This window comes from Ursus arctos, unplaced genomic scaffold (assembly GCF_023065955.2).
Source record: "Ursus arctos isolate Adak ecotype North America unplaced genomic scaffold, UrsArc2.0 scaffold_16, whole genome shotgun sequence".
In the NCBI taxonomy this organism is placed as follows: Eukaryota; Metazoa; Chordata; class Mammalia; order Carnivora; family Ursidae; genus Ursus; species Ursus arctos.
In genome coordinates, this window is record NW_026622830.1 from 8,508,779 (window position 1) to 8,536,108 (window position 27,330).

At 46.1% G+C, this 27,330-nt stretch overlaps 1 protein-coding gene across 3 annotated transcripts; it reads left to right on the top strand.

Moving 5' to 3' along the window:
- Nucleotides 1-24,604, top strand: ZNF217 (zinc finger protein 217). Of its 3 annotated transcripts, none has more exons than XM_057312463.1 (6): nucleotides 1-211; nucleotides 11,055-12,823; nucleotides 16,408-16,524; nucleotides 17,276-18,709; nucleotides 20,209-20,340; nucleotides 22,403-24,604. In XM_057312463.1, exons 2-5 carry the CDS (start codon nucleotides 11,431-11,433, stop codon nucleotides 20,316-20,318), a joined length of 3,054 nt encoding a protein of 1,017 aa, XP_057168446.1. In that variant the 5' UTR covers nucleotides 1-211; nucleotides 11,055-11,430; the 3' UTR covers nucleotides 20,319-20,340; nucleotides 22,403-24,604. The 3 variants fall into 3 exon arrangements, with proteins under 3 accessions (XP_057168446.1, XP_057168447.1, XP_057168448.1); XM_057312464.1 differs by lacking the exon at nucleotides 1-211 and adding an exon at nucleotides 287-562; XM_057312465.1 differs by lacking the exon at nucleotides 1-211 and adding an exon at nucleotides 287-562 and having other exon boundaries at nucleotides 20,209-20,331.
- Nucleotides 24,605-27,330: the final 2,726 nt, after the last annotated feature.

Below are 27,330 nucleotides of genomic sequence, written 5' to 3' on the forward strand. Positions count from 1 at the left end.
GTTTCCGAGCGGCGGGGCCGAGGGAGGGCGCAACAGCTGCTCCCTGAGCACTTTCTGACCCAACAGTCCCCCAGCGCCGGACGCGCCGCGCCCCGGCGGCTCTAGGGACCCCCCGCGCCTGCACTGTCCCCGCGCGGACGAGTAGGGGGCGCCCGCGCCTTTGCCCCCCGTGCGCACCCCCCGCCCCGCTCACCTTAGCCCCGCGCCTGAGGTGAGCCCGGCCCCCAAATCCCCCGGGTGGGGGTGGGGTGGGGGCGGGGGGGCGCTCCCTTTGGGGGGGGTCTTCAAGGCGCGGGGTCCCGAGGCGCCCTGGGAGATGGCTTCGCCTCGCGCCCAGTGGTCCCCCGTCTCTTTTGGGGGGCCGGTACGGGCGCGGAAGCCGGGAGGTGTCCGCACAAAAGGCCGAGAGAAACTCCCTGTCGCCTCCCCTCCCTCCTGCCTTCCCCGCCCCCTCCCCTCCTCGCCTGCTCCCTCCTCATTCAAACCTCGGCTCGCTCGTGTGGTGTCAGTTCAGTCCCGGCCGCCGCCGAGCGAGGAAATGGCCGAGGAGCCGGAGCCGCAGGTAAAGGGGGCGCGCCCCCCGCCCGCGCCGGGCCCAGGGGCGCCTCACCTCGCCCTCCGGAGTCCCCCCGAGCCGCCCTCGAGTCTCCCGTGCTCGTTAGCTGGCCCCCCTCCCCGGATGACCCCCGCCCCGCCCGGCCCCCGCTCCTGCTCTCTGTTCCGCTCCTCTAGGGCGCCCCCTCCCCACCCGGCTTCGGAGCGATTCCAGCAGCGAGGAGGTGCCGGGCGAGCCCCCGGTGTGTACAGTGTTTTACCATCACACTCACTCTTGGGGATAGTCAGGATGGCTTGGGGGCGGGGGAGTCCCCCTTCTCCGGCCGGGACCTAGGGGCCGGCCGGAGGGAGCAGGGGGCTGCGTGCGTGCGTGGGTGGGTGGGGGGCTGTTCCGGAAAAGTTGGGTGGCTCCGCCGGGCGGCTCTCCGGGTTTGCCGGCCGGGCCGTGGGGGGCGGGCGGAGGGGAGGGGGCCGGCGCGGGGTCCCCCGCGATGGCCCGGGAGGGGCCGGGGCAACTTGGGAACAGCCAAAACAATGCGTCCTAACAGGCGTCCCCCGCAAACAATGGCCGGGACCGTCCACACGGGCCGGGCGGAGGGCGCGTCTATAGGGGCCGAGGGAGGGGCTTGGCGTCGCCGCGGACCCCGACGCGCACTCCAGCAAGCCCCCCAAGCGCCGCCAAATCCGTCCCCGGGAGTCCCGGTCTCCTGCCCATCCCTGAGCAGGCGGTGCACGGGCTGCGTTTCCTGGATGTGTGTGATAAGGTGTTTTTCTTTTCCCTTTAATTTTAAAGATTTTTTGGAACTTTTTAAATAGCCCTTAAACGCTTAAAGAATATCTTTATAACTCTCACTTCTAGTTGGAGTTCCAAAGCCAGCTGGAAGCTGAACTAGTAACTAAAGGGCAGGAAGGATTGAAATGTTCGCCTATAAGTGTTTCTTTCTTTCTTTTTTTTTTTTAAAAGGGAAGTTTCTGCCAGGAGGCGCTGAGTGGCGAAACCGCGCAGTTTCAGATGTAGAGCCCTCTTCTCTCTTGCTTTGGCCCCAAAATGCGAGCGGCACGGGATGGGGAGGGGAGAGGAGGGCGCTGCTGGGGGCCCCTGGAGGCCGGATTTGGGGCGGCCTGGGCGGTCCTGCTCCGGTGGGGGCAAGACCTGGCCTGTGGGGGTGCGCAGGCCGGTACCTGCGCCCAGGATCGGGACAGACGTTAAGGTCCTGGGTTGGAACCCACATTTTTTGGGATTGGGGAAGGGCCACCGAGGACGGGAAGCCGCATTCTTGGGCGGGTGGGATGGGGGTGGGGGGTGGGTGGGCCGGCGGGGACTTTTCCTAAAGGTTTAGTTACAGGAACAGGAAAGAGCCACCAGTGGCCACTTCTGGGACCCCAGTGGCCTGCTTACACTTGGAGTAGTAGAAACTATTTTCTCTCTCTCTTCCCCCCTCCCCCCCCCGCCAAGAAAAGAATAGTCACTTTTGAGTTTAAGGCTTTGGTGTGTACTCTTTGAAATTCCTTGAGCCTCAATTTATCTTTCTGAATCAGCCTATAGGGCTTGAAGCATTGGCATGAACATTCCTAAACGTGTATTAAGTGCAGGGCTTTTGCAGTGGTCCTTTGGCCAGTTTGGGGTCGTGTAGTATTACAGACCACTACATGCTACATACTAGCTGGTTTCCTAGCTTTCTAGATCGTTTGGAACCATTAAGCTGTATGTTTTAAGAAGCCTAGGTCTGATTTAGTTCAGGTTGATTCAATTATGTCTTCATCGCTTTTGAGTTGGTTGAATGAGTTGACATGAGATTAAGCTCAACAAAAGAAAAGGCAGGGTAACAACAGCTGCCGGCCAGGCCTGGCGACTAGGTAGGGGTCTTGGGAGGCCTTGCACCTTCTCTTTTGTATGTGTTAAGTACATTTAAAAATGTTCTTTTACTGTACTGTCCCCCCTCCCCCACGGATGGATGCCTTGCTTGATACCAAATAAGACCTAAAATGCTAAATTTTATAATACTTGGAGAAGGAATAATCCAGAGTTTCTAAAAAGCCTTCACTGTCTGCAGTGACAAGTGCAGAGTAATAATCTAATTGCTTTTTGTCTGAAAAATACAGCAGTCAAACCACTAGTTTGTGCTTGCTTAGTTAATGTGTGCTAAGAACTTTTAAGGTGTGTCCTTAATGGTAGATGACTTTTTCTGAGAAGTCATGTTTATTTTAGATACTGTTTTTGTTCAGTATCCCAAAGACTCTAGTAGTGTGTGTGTTTTTAATCCTGGCGTTTTAGTGAAGTCAAACCCCTTCCACCCCAAATTGCCATTTTTTTTCATCAGTTATGTAAGTATTAAATTCAAAGAGGCATAGTGACTTATATTTAAAAATCCTTTGTCAGTAGCTACAACACAAATTTACAATTTATTGGGCTTGTTTGTTGGAATAGGGTTAATAATCTGAGTGTTTGGAATTTTAATTATTTGGTGTGAAGAGGAAGGCTGCTCCTTTAGACTCCGCCTTGGTTTGCAGGCTGGAGGAGGAAGTGGGGGAGGATTATGACTTTTCCAGGTGAAGGACACATACTTTTCTTTAGTGTCCAACTTCATTCAGTCCTTTTATCTTCACAGCACCTTCTAACACTTTGCAGTTTGACCTTTGCTGTTTTTAATAACTTGTAAGATCGAAGTTTAGCAGTTGTCTTGGGTTCATATTATTCCCTTTCACTTCCTAATCAAAAAAAGGAACTAATACACCACTTTGATAAAATTGGTAGAAAATATTTTCTGCCTTCACCCTGAAGAATCTATTTAGATAACAGCTTGATTTTTTTTTTTTTTTTTTCCAGGTAGTAGAGGGAAAGAGGAGGGAGGAGGGAGGAGAGAAGCGTTTGACTTTGCCTTTAGTTTTAAGGTGGAAGTAGATTTGCATTCTCTTTGTAAGCCTCCATTTTTGGCAGAGGAACTTCTGGGAGGAATAGCAGCCCCTGGTTCCCTTCCAGTGGACCTTTAAAGAGGAAATCAGAAAATAAGACTTAATCATCAAGTCACTTACAAACTGATGAAATCATTAAGGAATATAATGGCCTGGCAAGACGGAGTCCCTCTCTCCTCATTTCAGATAATCACTTTTCTCTCTTTTAACAACATTTATGATGAAATGGCATGTTTTTGCCACAGCAGGGCTGCCTTTTCCCAACCCTGGAGCACTCTTAATTCTGAGACGCTTGATTAGAGCCTCAGGGGTCCCAAAAGATGTGCTGTTTTCCCACTTTATAAAATTACATGCTTTTCTCACAGTTGTCACAAACATGATATTGGTGGATAAGAACTTTGGAGTAGTTTTAATGACTCTAGACTATCTACCATCTACTACTTGAAAAAAAAAAGATACTTTTATCTGACTCTGAGGACTGTAAATGATTGGACCTTTTTTATGTTTCACATGAAGCTTTGTTTCCATTTGCTCAAAGACAAGTTCAGTTGAGAATGTTCCATCTCAACGAATGCCAAGTATGGCCTGTATGTGAGGGTTTTTGAGGTTGCTGGGGATGACTTATTTTAAATGGTTCATTGCTAATTTCCTATTTGAGTTTAACCCCGTAGCAGTATGTTTAGTAAATGAATTGGAAAGTTGAAGCCAAAGTCCTGAACAATGGCTATATATTTTCAAGCTTCAGAATTATACAGTAGGAACGAGAAATCTGAGAGCGTTGTATATAAGCTGAGGAGTATTCCACTAGAATGAAATCAGTATAATGAAATTTTAATTGAAACGACTCCATTTGGGATATACAGAACCGTTTTCAAGTTACTGAGGTGTCACAAATAAAAACCTGGAAGGTGTTTACAGAACAGCTAGTGAGCTGAAATTAAAGAAATCCCAGTCACATTAAATGCTCGAAATAGTGAAAGGTTTTGTTAACAGCATGTAAACTAAACTTGAGGCTGTGGAGGAGTCTCGATTTGTTTGTACACCCCATCTCCAGATTGGGCGGGGGAGGGGTGCTGACCAGTTTAAAATGCACGTGGAAGAAAGAAGGAATTACACAAAGACAGCAGGCAATTTCTGAAATTTGGGAGAGGGAAGCTTGATCATTATAACTGAACGGCCTCCTTTTGGGGGTATTGTAAAAACTTCTCAAGTGTTGGCTTTTACGAAAAAGGCGATCTGGATGATTTTTCTCCAACCGATAATATAGGCAAATTTATAGTGGTGTGTGGGGCGCAGGAGTTTGAATTGAGACCACGAGGGCAGATAGAAATCTCATTTTGAGGAAGTGGGACAGGGACCATCCTTTCCCAAAATCTGCCGTTCACGATGAGCAAGTTCAATTCTTGTATAAAGCCCTCTTCCAAATAAATAGCGGGGCAGCCCCTGTCAGCCAGCTGCCACCACAAACTGCCCTTTTATGCTTAACATTGGAATGCTCATTAACGACTTTACATTTGAACATTTGTTGACTGTTCTTAACATCCCCATTACTTCCTGCCCAGGGTAACTACATAACTGAGTTACTGGAAATTAGGGGCCAGTTTGGTAATTTTATGATAAAGTTGAGAAATAAAATTACTAAACCTGAAAAGACAGCTGGGTAAGTTAAATTGAGGGAATTGGCTTAAATTCCTCAGCTTTTGTTCTTCAAGCTTTACCTTCAGTTGTTTTTGCCTTCCACTATTCCTTCACTTCCTAGAGAGGAGCTGCGACCCTGCAGTCAGATGCTGGTTTTGTAATGGCTTCGTTAGGGGGGGGTGTGGTGTTGCTTCGTTTCTAGCGTTGTCAGGAGACCTCTTGGATTTAAAATGCAGTTCTGTGCACTGGAGAGTGAGAGCCCAGCTCTCTTTAGTTCTCATATCAGCATGAGGAGAACTACATGTTTTTACTTTTCCTACCTGTGTCAAATCAGGGTAACCTCAAAACAGTTCAGTTACACCAGAAGAAGTGTTTGGGGGTTTTTTAAATCTGCGGATAAGCTTTGTTTTCAGTTCAGTATGTAAGTCTCCTCAACAGTGAGTATATGTATGAATCGAAAGGAGTGTTTTTCCCTTAATTTTGAAAGCAAACAGGTGACTTAAAAGAGCCAGACATACAACTTGAGTATTTACTCAACAGAGATAGGGCGGGGAATATTTAAATACTGCTAAAGAAAGAGCTCATGCCTTAAAAGGCAGTACGCACGTTTATATTTAATCTGGTTAGTTAAATGGGGTATAATTAAGGACACTCACCATTGGGCCGTGTGGAAAAAAGAGCTGTAGGTGTGTAGGGTAGTGGTGTTAGTAGGATGGTTATAGTTATTTATCTCTGTATACAGTTATCTGTGTGTGTGTGTGACAGACACACACAGGGTGTTTTCCTTGTGGAGAGCGAAAGAAGACAGGTAAAGATAGACGAGTTTACTGTTTTAGGTTGTTGAAACCCCTCTTTTTGGTGGTTAGCCCTGTCTGGAATCTTTTCAGAGTATTAAAGTTAGTACTGGTTAAGTTGCAGTAATGGAGCCTGACAGATAGCCAGGCTTAGTCTTGCTTAATGAAAGTTCTTTTTTTATTCATTTCCCATAGAGTTCTCTTTTTCCGGTCAGGATGGACTTTTTAAAAGTCAGTTTACAGACCACAGTATCTGTTAATATTGATAATACTGAAACTAAAACTAATATGTGGTGCTTCGAGTTCACATTAAGATCCTTTAACTGACCTTAATTGATTTGGAATGAATCAGGCAGAGTTTTTAATCATGACACTCAAATATACTAATACGACTATATTTTTTTGTAGGACTTTTGGTCTCTAATCATATCTAGGACTAAGTACTTTCTACAGTTTCAAGAAAATGAGACTGTGCTGTACGATCTCTCCCCAAGCTTTGCCTTTGAACAGTCATTTGCTATTTTGAATAGTTTAGAATGTGTTGTTGAATGTAAACTTCTGAATCTTTTAATCTTTTTCTTTCACTTAACTTTTCAACATCTTTCCACAGCTATATTAGGAAAGTTGGGTTGACCATTTAGCTCGTGGGTGTGACCTTGGCGATTTCCTTGAAATAGGGTTGAAGGATTTAAAGTTACAGGTTTGGGTTGCACTGTGGCTTTCTATGTGCAGTTCTCTTCACTGGTTGGATTAAGACAAAAAAACGGTATATGACCTACAGAAGGAGCATTTATAGAAAAACTGTTAGTTTCCTGGCCAGATCTTGGAGTTAATTTCGCTGTTTAGAGGGTACAAATGAATTGGCCAGAGACCAGCGGTTTGTTTGGTTAAATATTTTAATGATCATTGATTTGGATCCTTAAGTGACTTGGAGGGAAAAAGTAGATTTGTAGGAATATGGCAAATTACTTGGTTATAAATGGCATTTTTATGTGTTCTTGACAGTTTTTGAGGACTTTGAGTTCCCGTTGCTCCATGATAGGGTAATACATATTCCACATCAAAAAATGGGAGATAACCTGTTCAGCTGAGTAGAGCCGGTGCAGCCTCTAAGGGTGACCAGTGTGAGTACGTTTGGACCTGCAGAACTGTCGCCCAGGCACAGCAGTTGTCGGCGAGGTGGCATTTACTTCTAATTTGTTGTGTTTAAGCACCAAATACTGTGTTTTCCATTAGGCACTGTATAATGTGTAAAATTTGGTAACTTCAAAATCTAGAGGTAGTGGCAGAATTCACAGGAGCTTTACTCACAAACGAGTATCTGCTTTAGGGAAAAAAAAAAAAACAACAAAACCCCACCAGGGGACATGGCCTAAAGAGCATTAGACTTCTGTTTCAGGCAGTGACAGCAATATGCTTGCTACTTTTTTCCAAAGATTATGTTGTTGTAAATTTTTTTTTTTTTAAAGTCTCTACTTCAGTGATCACAGTATCAAGGAAGCCCTAGTGTTCTTTCAGAATATGACTTTACCCTTTATATTGCCTCAGGTGCCTTGGGGCGAATGGCTGAAAGTTCAGTGCTGTCCTTTACCTGAGTAAAGGTGTAAGAGCTTTTTTTTTTAAACATTGGAAAACATTTTTGCCAGCTGCCTTTTAGTTAAGCCTCGTGTGTTCGGAACGCTCACTTTTCTGCAGACTAAAAGCATTTAGATTGTAGGGTTTGGATTATGATCTCCCCCTCCCTCCTCCTCCAGTTCTTGGTGAGGACAGACCGCTTCCTCCGTCCGCCTGCAGAGCCTTGCTCTGCTCTTGGCTTGTGCGTGCCCCCCCTGGAGAACCCCGAAGGTGCAGGGAAGGCTGTGTGGGTGCTCGTTCGCTGGCTGGCCTGGAATGGTTGTTATTAACAGTAATTAGATTAGAATGTCTGTTTTTTGGTAAGTTTTGTTAGTATTAAAGTCTTTGTTATTGCAATCACTCTGAAGATTTTAGATTTTGTTAGCAGATTGGTTGTAAGTGATGTAGATAATTGGTTTATAGGTTAAGGAAGTGTTTAGTCTGCATTCAGTTTCTGAGTCAAGAGTTGAAGGCCTTTGCTGTCAGAGATTTCCCCAGCTTGTCCTGCATTTCTGTTCCGGTGGGTCAGTAAGGAGAACAGTTTTAAATCCAAGTGATACAGTTTTGCTTGTGTTGGCCAACTTCGTGGTGTGATTAAACATGATTCGTTATTTTTTATTATACCCTGGAAAGTGCAGAGAGTGGGATATTAGACGGCAGCCATAGAGAGCCGTGTAGAAGGTCTGATGGACCTTCGAGGTAATTTTCATATCAGATGAGTTATGGTTGGTGGCTGTGGCCAGAGATGTGCAGTATTGACTCTGCCCCTGTGCTGACCACGTCGTGTTGGTTTGTTTAGTCACTAGGTGTTTATCGAGGGCCTAACCCTGTGCCAGAGACCCCTTCTCGGCATGCGGGGATAGCAGCGAACAGGGTCGACAGGGTCTCTCCCCCTAGGCTCTTCAGAGGAATGGCCCAGGGTTTTCCTATCTTGGGTGAGTAAGGATGGCTATGACCCAATGTCGTCTAGTGCTCACGACAATTGGGCACAGTTGCTGACTGTCAGAATCTGTGCCAGAAGCTTCCCTTGAGGAAGAAGTGCTTAGTTTTGCCTGGAAGGGTCTTCTTCCCCATGTGACCATCCTAGGAGACTCGCTGGCCCAGGACCCCCTTCCGCTCATCTCCAGGCTGCCATCCTTCACCCACCCCAAGCAAAACTGAGGCTCTTCCTATGATTTTTATTTTTTTTTATTTATTTTTTTTTTTTTGGTTTTTTCACTGTGCTTCCTTTACTAATCCTTCAGGTCTTGGGTTAGAAGCTTGACGATGACTTCCTTAACCCAGATATTTGAACATTTCAGAGATAAAAATTGAAACAACTATTTCTTGAAGTCAGGCATTTCCAGTTATATGCCATTACCCTGGGTGGGAAATAAACAATAGTGATGGACCCACATGTCCTGTTTCTCATCCAGAGATTGAGTTTAGGATTGGTGTCTTTTTGGGAAAGATGATCTGTAGAAAATTGGAGTTCCCCCAAATTTAAGATACCACAGAGCAGTAAAATTTCTTAAAAAAAAGAAAGAAGAAGAAGATAATGTTGAGGTCTGACATGGAGGACTAACTTTGATTTTGGCAAATTAGGGCATTAAAAAAAAAAAAAGAAAACTTTACTACTCCCTATTGCCAGTGTTTCATTTTTTTAAAAAGCGACTTTGCAACCAAAAAAATAGAAAGGTCCTCAAATACAGGACAGCCTTTACTCAAATTGAAATTTATCTGTGTACTTGGTGTAGAACTCGTGGAGCTGTTTCTGTTTTTCACATAGCTGTCAGCTGGTGAAAACGATGTCTGAGTTTGAGAGCTGCTTTTCTAGAATATGTACTGTTAACTTCTTCAGTGAAAATATTACCCGGTACATTATTTGTTCAATGAGTAAATGCATAGAACCCTAAATTAGCAGTTACATTTTCAAACGTCGTTTAATCTCTTGATTTAGGATAGCATTAAATATTCTTTTGCGTAGGTCTATCCATAAATGTAGATCTACTCCCCCCCCCCCCAACCAAAGAAATTTGGAACTCTTGAGGATGATCCTATCATTTAACCATCAAGTAGAAAAAGATGGGGTATGTGGTGGTGACAGCTTGAAGGTTGTGACTTAGGCAGAACTAGAACTCAGGTCTCTGGAGTGTTCTGTTATTGCCCACCAAGCTGGTCGCCAGCCCCAGCATTTTATCCTCCATTGTGATTACAACAAAAGACTCAGAAATTAAGATAAAACACTTCAGTACGTTCTTTCTTTTCCCTAATCTTTGATCTGCAGTCTTATTTAGAAAAGCTTAATGTTAAAGATCTGGTTTATTCAAAACTAAAGATAGCAAGGGGCATGAGAATTTTCTTTTATTATGAGTGTAAAGAAGGGGAAGAAATGTTTCCTTGTCTTCTCTGAGCCTGGAGGCCCTTGGTCTTTGAGGAAGTGGAGAGAAGAAAGTAAAGCTGAAGGTGGTGGGAGCAGTTTGCAAGTCTTTGTTTTGTTGGGCAGAATTAACCGACCTCAGTTAAAGTAGTTGTGACGCTTTAAAACCAATTCTGTCTTGCCAGAAAGGTGGGGGATATTGGATTTTTTGGAGGTTAATTCTTCTTCAAGAATGAAAATCCGCGTCTAAACCTGAGCCTGCGTGGCTAAATAAAACAATAGTCCATTTTTGACCTGGCCAATGCATGATGTGAAAGGCGGGTTAAAAATGGGAGGACCCATTTTCTGATTGAAGACTGAGCCACGTTGAACTGGCGGTATGGAGGATTTTATTTTAACGTGTATATTCACAAAGTAGCTTTGTGTATGTATTTCCTTATTAATCGTGTGGACAGGGAAGCCCAACCCTGAGGCTTGTTGAAGGCAGAAAGTTGTTACAAGCAAACTGGGGTTTGGGCAGTGGGTGGGGGCGAGAATATCCTGTGAGCCAAAACGATGAACGTTTCTCTTGGCCAAGATGAGCATCATTCCGAGGTGTCTGTAGTTTCTGAATGTGGATTTTAGGAAAGGTTCCTGGTTGTGTGTGTGTGTGTGTGTGTGTGTGTGTGTTGTTGGCCAATGCATGTGTAAGCTTCAAGGCTGCATTTAAGGTATTTGTGTTTCTCGACTGTGTATAAGACCGTTTGAAGTTCCGGCTTTTCAATTTTTACTTAAAGTGCTGTAATTGTCAGTTTTCACAGTTGGTAGAGTCTCTGGATTTATGGAGGCTGTTTATAAGGGTACACATGTGCATTGTAGTGTTGGCATTTAAAATGTGTTCCGGTGCGTTTAACAGTTTCTGCCCAGAATCTTACATTTTAGATTTAAATCATTAAGGGACCACGTGTTAAGTTTCTTAACTGCATGAAAACCTAGCGATTTGCTAAGTGTACTGATTGGATAAAATGCTAATGATTGAATTAACGAGCCCTTCGAACAGGATGCACTGTTAACAGGGGAGCGGATGACCTAGGCGCCTTCTCTGCCGCGAGCGGACCAGCTGTGAACCGTCCACACCAGGCTTCTCTTCTTCCCCGGCTGCAGCTAACCATTTCTGTGTTTTTTTTTTTTTCCCCCTCTAGGTTTTGGAAATCCCTTGTCTCCAGGTTGCTGGGATTGACTTCTTGCTCAATTGAATCACTCACTCAATGGAGACAAAGAGAATTAATGCTTTGTGCTGACTCATATTTGAATCAAAGCGTTGGGGAGTCTGTCTGCCTTGTTTGTGGAAAGAACCAGTGAGAGGCTCTGTCACCGAGCTTCCTACGACTTCTGAAGATAAGAAGCTACAGGAATATATACTTTCTTTTGAACTTTTATAACAAATATTTGTTCTAGTTTTAAGTCCAGGGCTGCTGGGGGTGTGAGTGACAAGTCTTACCAAGTGGCCTTATCCCAATTCCAGAAATTCCTCCACCAGATTCTTATTTTATATACAATCCTAAAGTGCCAGGAAACATGCCAACTCAATCCCTGTTGGTGTATATGGATGGACCAGAAGTTATTGGCAATTCCCTTGGCACCCAGATGGAGCTAGATGATGCCGTGTCCATAAAAGGGACCACCGCTGTCCCTTTCAGAGCGACGCAAGAGAAGAACATAATCCAAATAGAAGGATATATGCCCTTGGACTGCATGTTTTGCAATCAGACCTTCACACATTCAGAAGACCTTAATAAACATGTCTTAATGCAACATCGGCCGATCCTCTGTGAGCCCGCAGTTTTGCGTGTTGAAGCGGAGTATCTTAGTCCTCTTGATAAAAGTCAAGTGAGAACAGAACCTCCAAAGGACAAGAATTGCAAAGAAAATGAAGAATTTAGCTGTGAAGTATGTGGGCAGACATTCAGAGTGGCTTTCGACGTCGAGATGCACATGAAGAAACATAAGGACTCTTTCACTTACGGCTGTAACGTGTGCGGGAGAAGATTCAAGGAGCCCTGGTTTCTTAAAAATCACATGCGGACGCACACTGGCAAATCAGGGGCCAAGAGCAAACTGCAGCAAGGCTCCGAGAGCCCGGCCACCATCAATGAGGTGGTACAGGAGCCGGCGGCTGAGAGCATCTCCTCTCCTTACAAAATCTGCATGGTCTGTGGCTTCCTCTTTCCAAATAAGGAGAGTCTCATCGATCACAGGAAGATGCACACCAAAGAAGCGGCTTCCGGTGCCAGCAGTACACAAACAGACTCTCCGCAGGGGGGAATGCCATCTCCGGGGGAAGAGTTCCTGCAGTTTTTAAACTTGAGACCCACCTCTCACCCCGAAACCGGCAAGAAGCCCACAAAATGGATACCTCAGCTCGATCCATTCACCACCTACCAGGCTTGGCAGCTGGCTACCAAAGGAAAGGTCGCCGTGTGCCGAGAAGTGAAGGAGCAGCCCGGCCAAGAAGGAAGTACCGACAATGATGACTCGTGTTCGGAAAAAGAGGAGCTGGTCGAGATTTGGAACGCGAGTAAGAGCCATTCCGAAGGTTCCGGAAAGTCCAAGGCAAGCAAAAGCGGTTGTGCAGGACTCGCACAAGATAAAGAGAAGCCCCGACCCTCCAGTGGTGAAGTGCCTTCCGGGGAAGCGGACCCGAAGTTGTCCGGCAACAAGGAGAAGCCGACGCATTGCTCGGAATGTGGCAAAGCCTTCCGAACCTACCACCAGCTGGTCTTGCACTCGCGAGTGCACAAGAAGGACCGGAGGGCCGATGCCGAGTCGCCCACCATGTCGGTTGACGGAAGGCAACCTAGGACGTGTTCTCCAGACCTCACCGCCACCCTGGATGAGAATGGAGCCGTGGATCGAGAAGGTGGTTCTGAAGATGGATCTGAGGACGGACTTCCGGAAGGGCTCCATTTGGGTAAGCCCCTGCCCCAGGGCCCGCTGCCCTGCCTCTGTTCCCGCCCCAGAAAACGCTGGCCCATCCAGGGGTGGGAGAGCTGGGGTGGAGTCCAGGCCCTTGTGGTGCCAGCCTGTTGTAGGTCACGTAACCTCTGGGGCCTTGATTCTTCTCGAGGTTTCTTCCGGTTCTGAAAGTTCTGTCGTCTTACCTCTTGTCTTGGAGGACACACATCATCTCACTTGTGCATCAGCCTGACGCGGTGCTTCTGACCCGGGGCGGTTTGGCCCCCCGTGGAACCTGGTAGTGTCTAGAGATATTTTTGGGTGTCACAGCCGTGTTAGTGTGTGCATGGCTGGCACCCAGTGGGGGGAGGCCAGGGATGCTACGAAACATCTTCCCGTGCGCAGGGCACCCCGCGGCAGGTGATTGCGTGGCCCCAGTGTTAGCGGTGTCGGGGTTCAGAGACCCCTGGGCTTTGCTTCAGATTTTCTTTCTTTTTTTTTTTTTTTTAAAGATTTTATTTATTTATTCGACAGAGATAGAGACAGCCAGCGAGAGAGGGAACACAAGCAGGGGGAGTGGGAGAGGAAGAAGCAGGCTCCCCAGTGGAGGAGCCTGATGTGGGGCTCGATCCCATAACGCTGGGATCACGCCCTGAGCTGAAGGCAGACGCTTAACCACTGTGCCACCCAGGTGCCCTGCTTCAGATTTTCTGGCGTATCTGATCTTCTCTATAAAAGCGGGGTGTTCTTACATGCAGCCGACCTCCCTGTCCTCGGGACCCCGCTCTGGCTCTCACACACTTAGCTCCAGATGCTGGTCTAGTGGTCACAGAAGGTACTGGAGTGATTATCAGCCAGAGCAAGGGTCTCTTTAGAGGTGGGCTGGCGCTCCCCGGTACCCTGTCCTCTGTCTGGTGGGGTAGTGTTTGCGAATAGCTCACGAACGGCGACCGAGTGTAAAATAAAGGGAATGTGAACACACCAAAGATGGTTTAAAGGAATGTCAAGTGCTCAGGCAGGTTTCTCTTGTACTAGTGGCTTTTAGAGGAAACAGCCATTGCCGGAGGCTCAGGGACATGATCCAAGGCACAGGATCCCACCTGTGGTTTGAGTGTCGCCCATCTGCACTTCAACCAGAGCTGCTTCTGTCTGTTTAATAGAACTTTGTTTGAATAAAGGATTTGGCTGCTTGAAGGCAGTTAAAGGAACCCCTGCATCTTCAACAACTGAATGGTGGGAACACGAATTAGTCTTAGAGGGATGTTATCATTCACAAAAGTGGTCTTTGGTTTAAGCCGATGCTGCCTCCTTTGTAACTTGATGGTATGTGGCTGGCTCGTGCGAACTCGGGTGTGAGACCCCAGATGGACGGGACCGGACGACACACGGACGCTTCCTGCTCCAAACCAGTGTCAGGTTCTTTTGCCATCACACGATGGGCGTGAGAACAGTAGTATTCATACGGAGGATTTAGGATGTTTCAAGATTCAGGGGCCACAGGAAACCTAGCGCTTAGGATACTACAGTCTTCAGAAATCTAGAAAACACCATTATGGTGTCTTCATGACATCATAAAAAAGGCCTTCAGCACAGACCTGTTGTCGTCTCAGTGGTTTCTAGTAGTGGCATTCCTGCTTGGGGGCATACAGGAATCCGGAGATGCTTGGGTCCTCGTTGTCCTGAGAGAAATGAAATGGCCAGTTGCGTTCTGCCGGTAGGTGGTGTGGGCAGAAGGATCTGCTGGAAGTCTTGGTCATCAGGCGGATAGAATGCCCAGCAGTAGCTGGGAGGGCCACGACTTGCCTGCAGTCTGGTTCTGCCACTGCATTGTTCTGTGGCTGATGACACGTTGCTTAACCTTTCTTTGCCCTGATTTCTGTTTGCAAAATTGGTTGGTCGACCCTTGTCTTCTACCTCCCAAGGATAATTTCCACAGCCTCTTGATAAAAAAGTTTGCCGTCCTTTCAGAAACTGTACAATCAGAGGTGATGCCAGAGGCGCAGGAACCAAGTATATGTGGACATTTCACGTCCTTTGTGTTAAAACAGACCCATTTCATAACTTTTTGGCTCTGATGCAACGTACCATACATCCTACACATACGTGGAGTAGGAAATTGCAGTGAGGTTCAAACTCAGCTCGTTGGGTGTGATTGTAAGACAAAGCTGGGCCTTCTGTATTTAGAGAATTGATTTTCCTAAGTTTATATTATGATGTGGTTGTCTGGGTTTACCTTCCTGTTATTTACTATCAACCTGGCTTTCTTGAGATTGACTTTTAAGATCAAAAGGCAAAGTAAATATTTTGTTTTTATGTTTGTTCAACTGTATAGTAGGTCTAATGGTGGTTGTTGATGGGATTGTTTTTGAAGTCCTCGTGATCAGTGGTTGTCTCTGCTGGTTTAGAGTGTTTCGAGGTGCTCAGAGGTGGGCACCTTTTCGTCAGGGGAGTCGAGGGGCGAGGGGATCATGCCGTCCTGTCTGTTGTACTGGAGGCTGCCCACGGTTGGCTCATAAGTAAGCTGCTGCCTAAAATCTGCAAACTAGGTCTATATAATCTAAAATGCAAAACCAGGAAGGAGGACTTTTTAGTTGGAGTTAGCAGTTTTCAAGGCAAAAGAGCCGGTTTAGTTAGGCTCAGTTTTAAGAGAGGACTCCACTTCCTTGTCCTCATTGCAGTGCACATAATACAGTCTTTGGTAAGAGGAGGTGATTATCTAGAACTTTTAACACTCATTTTTATGGGAGCGGGTGTCTTAACTGTAGCAAATGCCATGGTCTTTTGGAGGGCTGGTATTTGGGTATAATCATCCTTTCATTAGTGTCCCCAGTGGACCTTTACTCTGTTGCAGCCCAGATACACTGTCCTGGTCGTTGCAGAGATCGAAGTATAAAGTTTAGCGCATTGTCATTTGGGGACAGATTTTGATTGATTCCCCGATATTTTTTTGTCCACGTGTGCTTGTGAATGATATAGTCTGCTTTCCAAAACGTGCTAAATTTTGACAAACTTTCTTTTGTAGCTGTTTGACCCAGTGCCAAAACCTTTTCTTTCCTTTAAAGATTAAGTTGTGCTTGCTACCCTCTAGTGGTAGCTGGCCCAATCTTAAGATGCACTTCTTGGGCCTGGTGGCTGGGGAAGCTGGCAATTCTGTATTGGCTCAGTTTTCTAAATCAGTTATTCTGAAGAAGCCAGTGTGTGTAGGTCCAGCTTCAGTCTGCCAGATCCTGCCTGTTGCAGACTTGTTGGGAGAACAGAAAGTTGCCCATGCATGTCAGTCTTTTGTTAAGTGAGCTCTCCTGCGATTGAGGCAAAGGAAGAACTAAATCTGTGACACCAAATTTTGCTGTACTCAGAAAACAAAAACAAAACCAAGAAATAGGGCACGCGTGTTGTAAAAAGCTTCCAAAACTTCAGGCAGTCTCAAAATAGCATTTGGTGTGTTCCTATCCTTTCTGGGGTACCCCAACACTTAATAAAAACTATTTTATGCTTTCCAAAAAAAAAAAAAGTTTCCCTTAAGAATACTTAAAGTCAGTCTGTCTTACTTGTGTCCTTGAGCTGTCTTCTTACAGAAATATTTTTTGTTTCTGCTTTAAGATAAAAATGATGATGGAGGAAAAATAAAGCATCTTACATCCTCAAGAGAATGTAGTTATTGTGGGAAGTTTTTCCGTTCAAATTATTACCTCAATATTCATCTCAGAACGCATACAGGTAAGGAACTTCCTGGGTTTTCTTAATTCTTATTAGCTCAAAGAACTACGATACAGTTTTGTGTCTTGACTTTTTTATATTGTTCAAATATTCTTAGTCCCTTGCAATAGTTTAAGAGTAAGTGTGAAGTGTGTTGATGGCAGCTGTCATTTTAAGTCTGTTAGTGTTCTTGTAACTTGAACTGTTCCTGTTTCAAAGTTAGTTTCTTGTTTAGTTTCTGACTACTGTATCCTCTCATCTTATTAAAACCTCTTCAGTATTTAATGCCACAGCTTTTTTGGGTGTTAACTGTTAGGATTGGCAACGAGGATATATTTAGTATTTTCTTTAGATTGTAGAAGCAGCTGTAACATGATAATGGTTCAGGAGGCTGGGTGGGCATCTTTTCCACTCACTAGCTGTGCAGCCTTGGGCAAGTCGCTTAACCTTTCTGTGCCCCAGTGTTCCTAACTGTAAAATCAGGGTAATCATGATATTCTGTTCCATAGGGCTATTCTGAAGGTTAAGTAAGTTTAAAGTGTGCTATTTTTTTTAAGTTAAAGACATATGTTCACATTTTCAAATACTCAGTATAGTAAGGGTGAGAAAGCGAGCTTTCTTGTGAAAAATCCTGGAGATGCAGATTCGTAGAGAGAAAAGGGAAAAGGAAAGACGGTATATTATATTCTCTCTTGGCACATAATTTTAGTTTCCAGAGATCTATTTTGATGTTTTTTGTGAACTTGTGTGACAGTGACGCTTCTTGTTTTAGGTGAAAAACCATACAAATGTGAATTCTGTGACTACGCTGCGGCGCAGAAGACGTCTCTGCGGTACCACCTGGAGAGACATCACAAGGACAAGCAGATCGATCTTGCCGCCGAAGTCAAGACTGATGGGAAAAACCAGGAGACCGAAGATGCACTACTAGCCGCCGATGGTGCGCAAACCAAAAATTTGAAAAGATTTTTTGATGGTGCCAAAGATGTTAAAGGCAGCCCACCTTCAAAGCAACTTAAGGGGATGGCCGCCACCTTTCAGAATGTTCTGGGCAGCACTGTCCTCTCACCAGGACACAGAGATACTCAGGATTTCCATAAAAATGCAACCGATGACAGTACTGATAAAATGGGCAAAGCTCCTGCCCCCGCGTATTTGGACGTGTTACAGAAGAGACCGCCGGGTGACCCTCAGCCCCCCGAGCCCGCGTGTAGGGCGGAGGCGGGGGTCCCTGCGCGCGCGGACGGCAGTGCGGCCCGCGGTGCTGACGGCGGCCCCAGGGAGAAGCCGGCCGGGGCGGCGGCCGACGGCAAGCACAAGCCCGGCGTGGACTGCCAGGAGAAGCCTCTGAACCTGTCCCTCGGGGCGCTTCACGGCTGCCCGGCCATTTCTCTGAGCAAGAGTTTAATCCCAGGGATCACCTGCCCGTTTTGTACCTTCAAGACCTTTTATCCCGAGGTCTTGATGATGCACCAGCGGCTGGAGCATAAGTACAACCCCGACATCCACAAGAACTGCAGGAGCAAGTCCCTGCTGCGCAGCCGGCGCACCGGCTGCCCGCCCGCGCTGCTGGGGAAGGACGTGCCCCCGCTGGCGCACTTCCCCAAGCCCCGGGCCAGGCCCGCGCCCGCGCCGCCCGCCAAGGCCGCGCCCGCCGACCGTGACCGCGATCGCGGGAAGCCGGGCCCCGCCGCGCCCGCCAGGCCCCCGGCGCCCCCGGGGCTCGACCCCAGCACTTTAGCGCCCAGCAACCTGAAAGCGCCTCGGCCGCCGCACCAGCACCAGCACCAGCAGCCGGGCGGGGCGCAGGGGGTTGCCCGGCTGCCGCCGCAGGCCGAGCCCACCCACCCCACCCACCCGGAGAGGGGCAGGAGGCCCGAGGCCAAGCCCCGGGCGCCCTCCGCTGCCCCCGCCCCGCCCGGCCCCGGCGCCGCCAACGGCTGTGCGGAGCGCCCCTGGGCGCCGCGGGGCCGCGACCCCCCGAGCGGCCGTCCCGCCGAGCCCGGAGAGCCGCTGCCCAAGCGGCCGCGGCCCGATGCCGAGCCGCCGGCGCCCGCCTTCCGCCGCGCCTTCGAGCTGCCCAAGTACCACGTGGTGCGCGGCCTGCCGTCTCTGCTGCCCGCCGAGTGCGTGTGCCCGCCGCCCGCCGCGCTGCCGCCCAAGCCCCGCGCCGCGCCGCTCTTCGCCTGCGGGCCCACCGCGGAAGGTGAGGCCTGGGGGCGGGGGGGGGGGGCAGACCCCGGGCCTGGGGGGCAGGGGGTGGCAGACCCTGGGGGCTGGCTTTCCCGTGTCCCCTGAGCCCTGCGCCTCGCTTACCGTCCGAGGCTGGCGTCCGGTGCACGTCCAGTCGGGGGGTGGTCCGGTCTGGGGTCGGGGCTGGCGCTAGGTCCCCGCTCCCCACGTTGAAGTCCTTCGGAGCCAGGCCTCTGCTTTTGTCCCTTTGCCGTGTACGTGGCTGGCAGTGTCCCCACTAGGAGGTGGCATCGCACAGTGAACACCCCCCCCCCCCCCCCAGCACGGGCCCTCCACCCACCAGGAACAGAAAGTAGAAGAACCCCAGTGAACGGTCTTTTGAACAGTTTTGATGCTAGGATTCTGGAGTCATGCTGCATTATTTTTAGCCTTTGTTAAACATTAAGTGCATTTGAAAAGGGACGCCCTTTCCCCCAAACAGATAAATTGTTAAAGTCGTAGATTTACTTTGGAGTTCTCCCCATGGAAATATTTTCAAAACCCCTGCTTCCTCCTGGCCACGTTCCCTTAGAGGTGTGTGATGCCTACCTGTGCGTGTGAAGAGGTAGATTGGAGTGTCCTGGGGACCTGCCCCACTTGGCAAACTTGATTAAACCGCTTCCTTTGTCAGATATAAGTCCTGCTGGTTTGTGCAGCTCCAAAGAGAAATCCATTTTAAACCTCTCAGTTTGTATTAATTTCAAATTAAGGGTTCTGTGTGGTGACAATACTCTTATCAAGGATAGCTTGATGCCATTTGATCTGGTAGGGATAGCAAATTAAAAAACAATTGCTTTCACACACTCCAGTGAATTTCATAAAAATTGTGATGAAATATTAATTTTTGCAGCCTTTTGATTAAAACTGTCTATTTTTCTCCCTATGAGCTCTTAAAATGGACAGGAGTCAAAACTTTGCCTTAACTTGAAGAGTCCTGGCTCTGTGTTGCCAGCAAAATTCTTCTTTATTTTTTTTATTTTTAGTTTTTTAAAGATTTCATTTTTAAATAATCTCTACAACCAACATGGGGCTTGGACTCTGCAGCCCTGAGATTGAGAGTTGCACACTCCACTGACTGAGCCAACCAGGCGCTCCATAAAATCCTTTTGTAAAATCAGTATTTTTTCTCCTCCTCCCCACAGTTTTGGTTTATGATGCATATAAGTTTAAAATATTTTATGCTACCATTTTTTTGCCTTTTTTTCCCCCTGTGCCTAAACCCTGGATCTTGACTTTTTATTTAGTTCTTACTAATGACAGCATAGTACTGAGTGACTTGAAATTCTGTGCTAGCAAATATCCTCAGGGCATTTAAAAACGTATCAGTTGTAACTTGGCAACACGCATGCAACTGGTGTATTCTGATCCCATTACCAGTCAGGAACTGGGAAGATTGACCTCTGACAACCCACATACACCTGCCCCGTTGTTGAACATAATTCTAAACACCTTTTCACATTTTTTTCCGAACAGGAAAAAGGCCTGTGTCATACCAACACTTGTCTAGCAGCATGCTACAAAAGAGAAACTATGAGAATTTTATTGGGAATGCACATTATCGACCAAATGACAAAAAAACTTGATTTCCTATTTTGGGTAAGAAAGGTGAGCATGTATGATGTACTGATTTTACCTAATTGAAGATAAACCATCTGTCTTATCCAGTAGACTATAAAGTAAAATTACTTTAAATTAAGTTTATTTATTTACAAGATTTATTTATTTTAGAGCATGAGAGCGCAGCGGGGAGGGGCGGAGGGAAAGGGTGAGAGAATCTCAGCAGGGCCCTGCTTAGGGGCTCGATCGCAAGACTCAGATCACAACCTGATCTGAAACCAAGAGTCAGGATGCTTAACGGACCATGCCACTCAGGCGCCCCTAATTTTAATTTTAAGTGTTTTAAACTCGGAGTGCTCAGGTTCTGTGGATATCAGTGATGATGATAATAGTAATAATAATAATAGCAACTGGAATTTACTAAGCATTTTTTTGTGTGTGTGTTCAGCCTTGAAGTGTTTTATAATCATGACCTCACTTAATCCTTCCCACAGCAGGGGGCATCAGGCCAGGGATTAGCAAACTGCCCTCCACCTGTTTTTGTCTATAAAGTTTTACTGGCACACAGCCATGGCCATTCCTTTATGTGTTGTTGATGGCTTCTTCTCTGCCACATTAGCAGAGCTGGGTAGTTGTGACAGGGAGCGCAGGGCCTGCAAAGCTGAAAATATTTACACTCTGGCCGTTTACAGAAAGTGTTTGCTGACCCCTGGGTTAGGAGGCTCTGGGCACGCTTTACAGATGAGGGTACTTGCCCAGTGCCTACTCTGTTTGGTTCTGTCCTAGGTCTACATGAACCAAAGCCCGTGCCCCCCTTCCCCCCAACCCTCCTGTTTAAGAGCTTGTTCAAAGCCTCCGTGCATCCTGTCTGCGGGGAGGGGAGTGGGCCAGGAGCAAGTCGTTGCATTCTGACTCGGTGGTTCCCACGACAATGTATCTAACTGTAGACACTCCAGTAGTAGAGCTGTGTGCGTAGTAGTTTAGAGTTACGTACAAGTTACTCTAGGCCTCATTTACCAGTACATTGAATGAAAAGATTGGGGCTTAATGGACAGATTTGAGTTCTCTCTTGCAGAAACCCTGGTCCTTCCAGGGCAGGATTTCTCCCTCCTGTTTTCGGGGGACACGCGTGGGGCCCGTCAGCCTCAATGTGTGTCTGCACTCCTCTTTCCGCTCAGATAGTGAAAGTAGAATGAGAGTAAAGTGTTGTCACAGGAATGGGGTTAAGCCCACTCTCCATTAAAGCAAAAACGAATAATGTATGGATTACAAGGAACAGATCCTTTGTCACCGCGTTCCTGCACTCCCGGTGGCACGGTCTGTCAGTAACAGCAAACACGGACTGTCCTGTTGGTCAGGCCTGGCCTCCTTCTGTAACTTACCTCTGAGCTCCCCTGCTTGCACTTCCCCTCTGCCCAGAACACCCTTCCTGCGTCTTCTATGCCCGATCGCCTCTCTCTGATACACCAGGACCAGCTCACACATCATTTCTGTACAATGTTTGCTGGGAACTAGGGACTTCCCCATTGTGTTCCCTCTGCAAGTGTGATTCATTGCCATCACTCTCCGTGCCCCCCTTACCCGCACGTCCAGCTTCATGGGTAGCTGAGCTTGAGAGGAGACCCCTGTGTTCGTTGCCTAGCCTACTGCTGGGAATACGTGAGACGTTGGCTGATCAAATAATGTTAGAAACTTTCAGTTTCTCGTCAGTGACAGTTGCCTTTGCCAGACTTTGCCTAACTGATATGCATTCTGATTCTTGGCAAAATCATCTTCATTAAGTCACTGTTCAGTACATGGGAGCGTCTCTGAAGTGCCACAGCCTTAGGTAGAGTCCTGATATTTTCATTGCAACATTTTTTTTTAATGGAGATTTTATTTGTAAGTCATCTCTACCCCCAGTGGGGCTTGAACTCACGAGCTGGAATTAGGAGTCACACGCTCCACCCACGGAGCCAGCCAGGCGCCCCTTTGTTGCAACATTCGAGCTTACATAGAATCATTGCATTTCCGGATCCCCTTAGTTCTGTTGATTGCACTTGTTTACTGCACATTTTCTGAGCGGTTGTCAGTTTTCTCTGACTTGGTCTTTGAACCTTTGTTTCCATAGGTCCTGATGGCCGTGTGTACTGTCCCTGAGTTGAGTTCGTCCATCCTTTGGGAAAGCAGGTGGTGGAAGCCCGTGAAATAAGCTGTGACCATGCCACGCATGTAACATACTAGGAACACTACGGTTTTGTAAAGTTGTTCTGTTAACTTTTGTACCAAATAGCAATAAAAACTATAGTTGGAACAGTTGGGTTCTACACAAATGGAGACTGGAAATCTCTATTTTGTCCCTGAATCCTATTTTTTTTTAGAATCGACCAAATACGAAGAGGAGTCTTTTGCCTACGTGAGCGCTGCTGGAAGGAAACCGTCTGGGTTGGGGGGTGGGGCGGGGAGAAGGTCTATGATGCTTGCACCTCAGGTATCTCTGTACATAATGTAAGTTCTCCGCCTGCTTGTTCGGATACTGCGCGTGACCCTTTTCCTCTCACGTAGCTCATTACTTTGAGCGGTTCCTGCTACTTGTGCTCTTTTGTTTAAAAATGTATGTTTTTTTAAAAAAATTTCTTAATGATTTGTATTATGTTAAATCTTCCTCAGTCCATTGTCTTAACAAAATTGTTAACGGAAGTATTGACCCTCTATGACTATGTGCTGCGTATACGGATCGGCCATTCTGAATCCGGTGCCCTTTTATTGCAAATTTCATTTTGTCAACCCAGGGAGAGTCCAGATCCGCGATCCTTCCCTGAAAATGGTGCGGTTTGTGGGGTTTTAAGTGTGTGTGTTTACAGAGAAGCGTGTCCTCTGGAGAGCGGCCACGTATGCCGTAAACATACCAAATTGTACGTGGAGTTCCTGACATGAGTCTTCTATCAAATTAATCATTTTTGTTGGGAAATTCAGGTTGTTGGGCTTTCACTTAAATTCGTATGTAAAAAAAACATAAACGCAAAATTATATATGTGAATGACACATATTGGAAGCAATTTTAGAGGACATGAGTGTTTTGGGGTAAATTTTAGGTTTGTAATCTGGAAGTCTTGGTGTGCCTGGCATTTGGGTTAACTGTGGACATATTTGAGTTAATTACAGACTCGTTGATTCTGAATAAGGAACTGCCGGCTGAGCCTTCTGGTAATGGGGAAGATGTGCTCTTTTCTCGACCTCAGTTGTCTTCCCATTTTTGGTTGTTTTGAGCAGCAAAGTTTTTCTCAGTGCATATGCAGTTTGGGTTTTAAAGAGAGGATAGCCACCAGCTGGCTTACTAGGTGTTTTAAACTTTCGTTCCCTTAACATGCTGTCCGTGGCTGAGTCGATTCAGCAGTCTATTGGGTTAGCAACCACAAAATATTTTATTAAGAAAACTGTTTCAGAGATAAATTTGCACTGTTAAGTTTTTTGCCCTGCCCTTCTGCGTTGGAGCAAGAGGAAAGTCCTAAAAGAACCCTGATTTTTTTGTTTTTGTTTTTGTTTTTGCTTTGTTTTCATTATGCAACATGAAGCGTACTTGACAGAGAAGTCTTAACTCCCGTGTGGAAGGGAGACCTGATCAGACCAGTCTGCTGGCATTGCAATGAAGTGCTTTGTATCAGGAAAGCGTACACTATTGACCTTTCTTCCTGTTCACAAGCTGAGCCATATGTACATAATCTAGATTTTTGTTTTCATAGTTTTGCACTTTTATAGCCTATTTTTGAAGATTTAACACATTTGCAAGATGATTGACTTGATCTTTGCCTAATCCAATGAGTGTTGCAGAAAGCTTGCTGTGACTATAAATGTAAATCTTAAAAGGGGATACGAGATAATAGAGGGCTGAAATTTAAACCCGTATTTAAAAAAAAAATCACCAAATCTATTTGAAAACAAGTCAATTCATGTCATGCTGAAATTTTGGGGGCTTTCGGATTTCTCCTTTCTTAACCACATTTCTGAATTTCTGAATGCATAAAAATGTCCTTTTTTTCACAGCCCTTGTACTCAAGAATTGTTTTTGTTTTTGTTTTTGGTCCATCAGTATTAACTATTGGGATACTACTGGTTTTGTATGTTTTTTTTTTTTTTCCTTTGAGACAACAGTACATATAATAGAGGTACAATCCGTTGGATTTTTGTTTATGTATTTATTTCATTCCAGTTTGATTTATTTTAATTGTTGATACTTGTCAAACAGTAGACATTACTTGTTTTATTTATGATATATTTCAGCTTAAAGTTATGTTATTATATGTGGATGTAAATATAGATTTGGTGTTTTGCAGTCTTGCGTTTTGGTCTTTATTGTGTCCCTGGTTTCTGGTTTTGTTTCATTTAACTTTTTATAAGTACAATTTTAAGCCTATAGGGTAGTAGAGCGGTTAGTGTCATGAATCCTCGATGCTTGCCAGCAGTATTTTGCCCCTCCTGCCTCTTCTACCCTGAGTATTTTAAAGCAAAGCTCAGACGTGATTTAGTTTTATCCCTAAAACACCTCAGTATGTACCCCTAACCGATAAGGGCTTTCGTGATCACCTGCAGCTAAATGGACAGTGATTCTTCATAACCAGCCTCCATGACCACATTGCCTTGTCTTAATAGTGGCTTCTCATAGTTGGTAAGTTGCGATCAGGACCCAAACAACATTCACTTAATTGGTTTAGAAGATTTTTTTTTTATTTTTGCTTTTTGTTTTTTTAACATTTATTTATTTGAGAGAGAGAGCAGTGGGGGCAGGGGCAGAAGGAGAGAGAATTTTTTTTTTTTTTTAAAGATTTTATTTATTTATTTGACAGATAGCCAGTGAGAGAGGGAACACAGCAGGGGAGTGGTAGAGGAAGAAGCAGGCTCCCAGCGGAGGAGCCCGATGTGGGACTCGATCCCGGAACGCCGGGATCACGCCCTGAGCCGAAGGCAGACGCTTAACGACTGCGCCACCCAGGCGCCCCAGAAGGAGAGAGAATTTTAAGCCGACTCCACATAAGCCCAGAACCCGATGCGGGGCTTGATCCCATGACCCTGAGATCAGGACCTGAGCCGAAACCAAGAGTCAGACACTTAGCTGACTTGGTCACCCAGGCCCCCTAGAAAATCAGTTTTTTAAGTCTGTTGTAATCTACCTCCCCCTCCACACACGTTATAACATTTTATTTACTAAAGAGGCTGGGTCATTCGTCGTGCGGAAGGTAGCGCATTCTTTGCGTTTACTGCATATTTGGTTTCATCGAACTCATTTTCTCCAATGTCTGTATGTTCTATGAACTGCTGAATTCAATCGAGAGGTTTAAAGTAGATTTGAGCTCAGTTTGGGGGAGGAGGGGTCTCTGCTCCCACTTGCATCATCTCTGGACACCTACAATTGTTCTCCATCAGCCTCTCTCCTTTGGGTTTTAGCAGCCATTGATGAGCATTAGCAATATTGCAAAAGGTGATTTTTTAAAGTCCTGTATCATTTCCTCTGCATTTATTATCGGACAGAAGACCTCACTTGTGATTATTTGATTGCCCTGAAATACAGCTTGAACAAGAAAGAATAAATAGAACTTGATTCTCCCCCTGGTTAACCAGCTTTGAGAATAAAATCTGGTGCCCAGTGTCCTGTCTGGCCCTAGACATGGCTGGTGAATGAACTTGGGAGTTAGGAACTCTCTGCATGTAATGAGTTGTAAGCAGTGGCAGGCATCATTTTGATGCTTAGGGTCTCCTGTCTTTGACCAACAGGGGCTCCTTCAAGTTGGCTCAGTGTGTTCTGGACAACAATCTGAAGGCTTCTTAGCTTTTTGCCGTGGTAAGATGTTCTGCGCTCATCTTGACCATTTCCTGACCAAGACCTGGAGAGTTAACTTCTCCAAGGATCCTGAGTTCTTTTTACGGGAAATGGTAATTAGAAGTGGTGGCTTTGGGGATAAGGGTGCTCATTACTCCTGGCTTGCTTCAACTCCCAGGGCTTCTTAACCTAGAGAACAAGGAGAGATATGCTTTTTTAAGGGGGGGGGGGGAACCTTCAATGAATTACATTGCTTTTTTTTTTTTTTTAAAACATTTTAAGTAATCTCTATGCCCAACGTGGGGCTCAAACTCACAACCCTGAGATCAAGAGTCATATGCTCTACTGACTGAGCCAGCCAGGTGCCCCTATAGTGCTGTTTCTAACTCAAAATAAGGTTTTTATTTCTTTGGCTTAATATTTGATTCTCTGAAAACTTGGGTTCCTGATATCAACATAACTTGCTTTATCCTGCTGCGTGTAGCAATTAAGTCATGATGCCAATATTACCAACATTCTAAGTGGAGATTTCAAATTTTTTAATAGGTCCACTTGTTTATAACTGGTTTTCAGCTTGTGGTTCCAGACTAGCAAAATCGTCATTGGGAAATTGCTGGAAATGCGAACCTTAAAGCGGCTGAATCAGAAACTGTGGGAGTGGGGGTGGCCTAGCAGTCTGCTGGAGACCCCCTACTGAGTAAATTCCCCTCAGGGAACAGCATGGGTTAGGGAGCCTGAAATTCCTGATCTGTAGATTTGACAACAACTTCATATATTGTTAGGTTCATTGTTTTCCATCTTTAGATACTGCTTTGCCTTTTTTTCCTTCTTAATGTAATTTCGTCATGTAAAACAGTTCCTTAGTCGAAACTATAAAACCAGGTATATTCAGAGAAGCTTAGCTTCTCATCCCTTTCACCCGATTTCCTTCTGTCTCTAAAGTAACCGTTTTAAAAAATCAGGTTTTCATCTTGCCTTTGTTTCTCTCTGCCAAGATAGGTGTATAAGCAGGTGTATTTGTTTGCCCTTATATAAAAAGGAGCACGTAATACACTCGAGCAGACTGACTTGAGTGGTTTTATTAACTTTCTCTTCAGAAAGAAGGCACACTTTCTCCCGAAAACCAAACGATTCAAAGAAGAAATCAAATTTGGAGAGGTGAAACTGGTGGCCTCTCTGCCTGTTTTTATTCATTCAGCACATCTTTGTTTATGGAGTGCTGGGTGCTGGGTGCTGGGGATCTG

Excerpts from the sequence above, each read along its gene's own strand:
- ZNF217 (XM_057312463.1), top strand. The coding sequence starts at position 11,431 with ATGCCAACTCAATCCCTGTTGGTGTATATGGATGGACCAGAAGTTATT. Across the intron at positions 16,525-17,275 it reads TCATCTCAGAACGCATACAG|GTGAAAAACCATACAAATGT; the intron begins GTAAGGAACTTC and ends TTCTTGTTTTAG. Across the intron at positions 18,710-20,208 it reads CTGCGGGCCCACCGCGGAAG|GAAAAAGGCCTGTGTCATAC; the intron begins GTGAGGCCTGGG and ends TTTTCCGAACAG.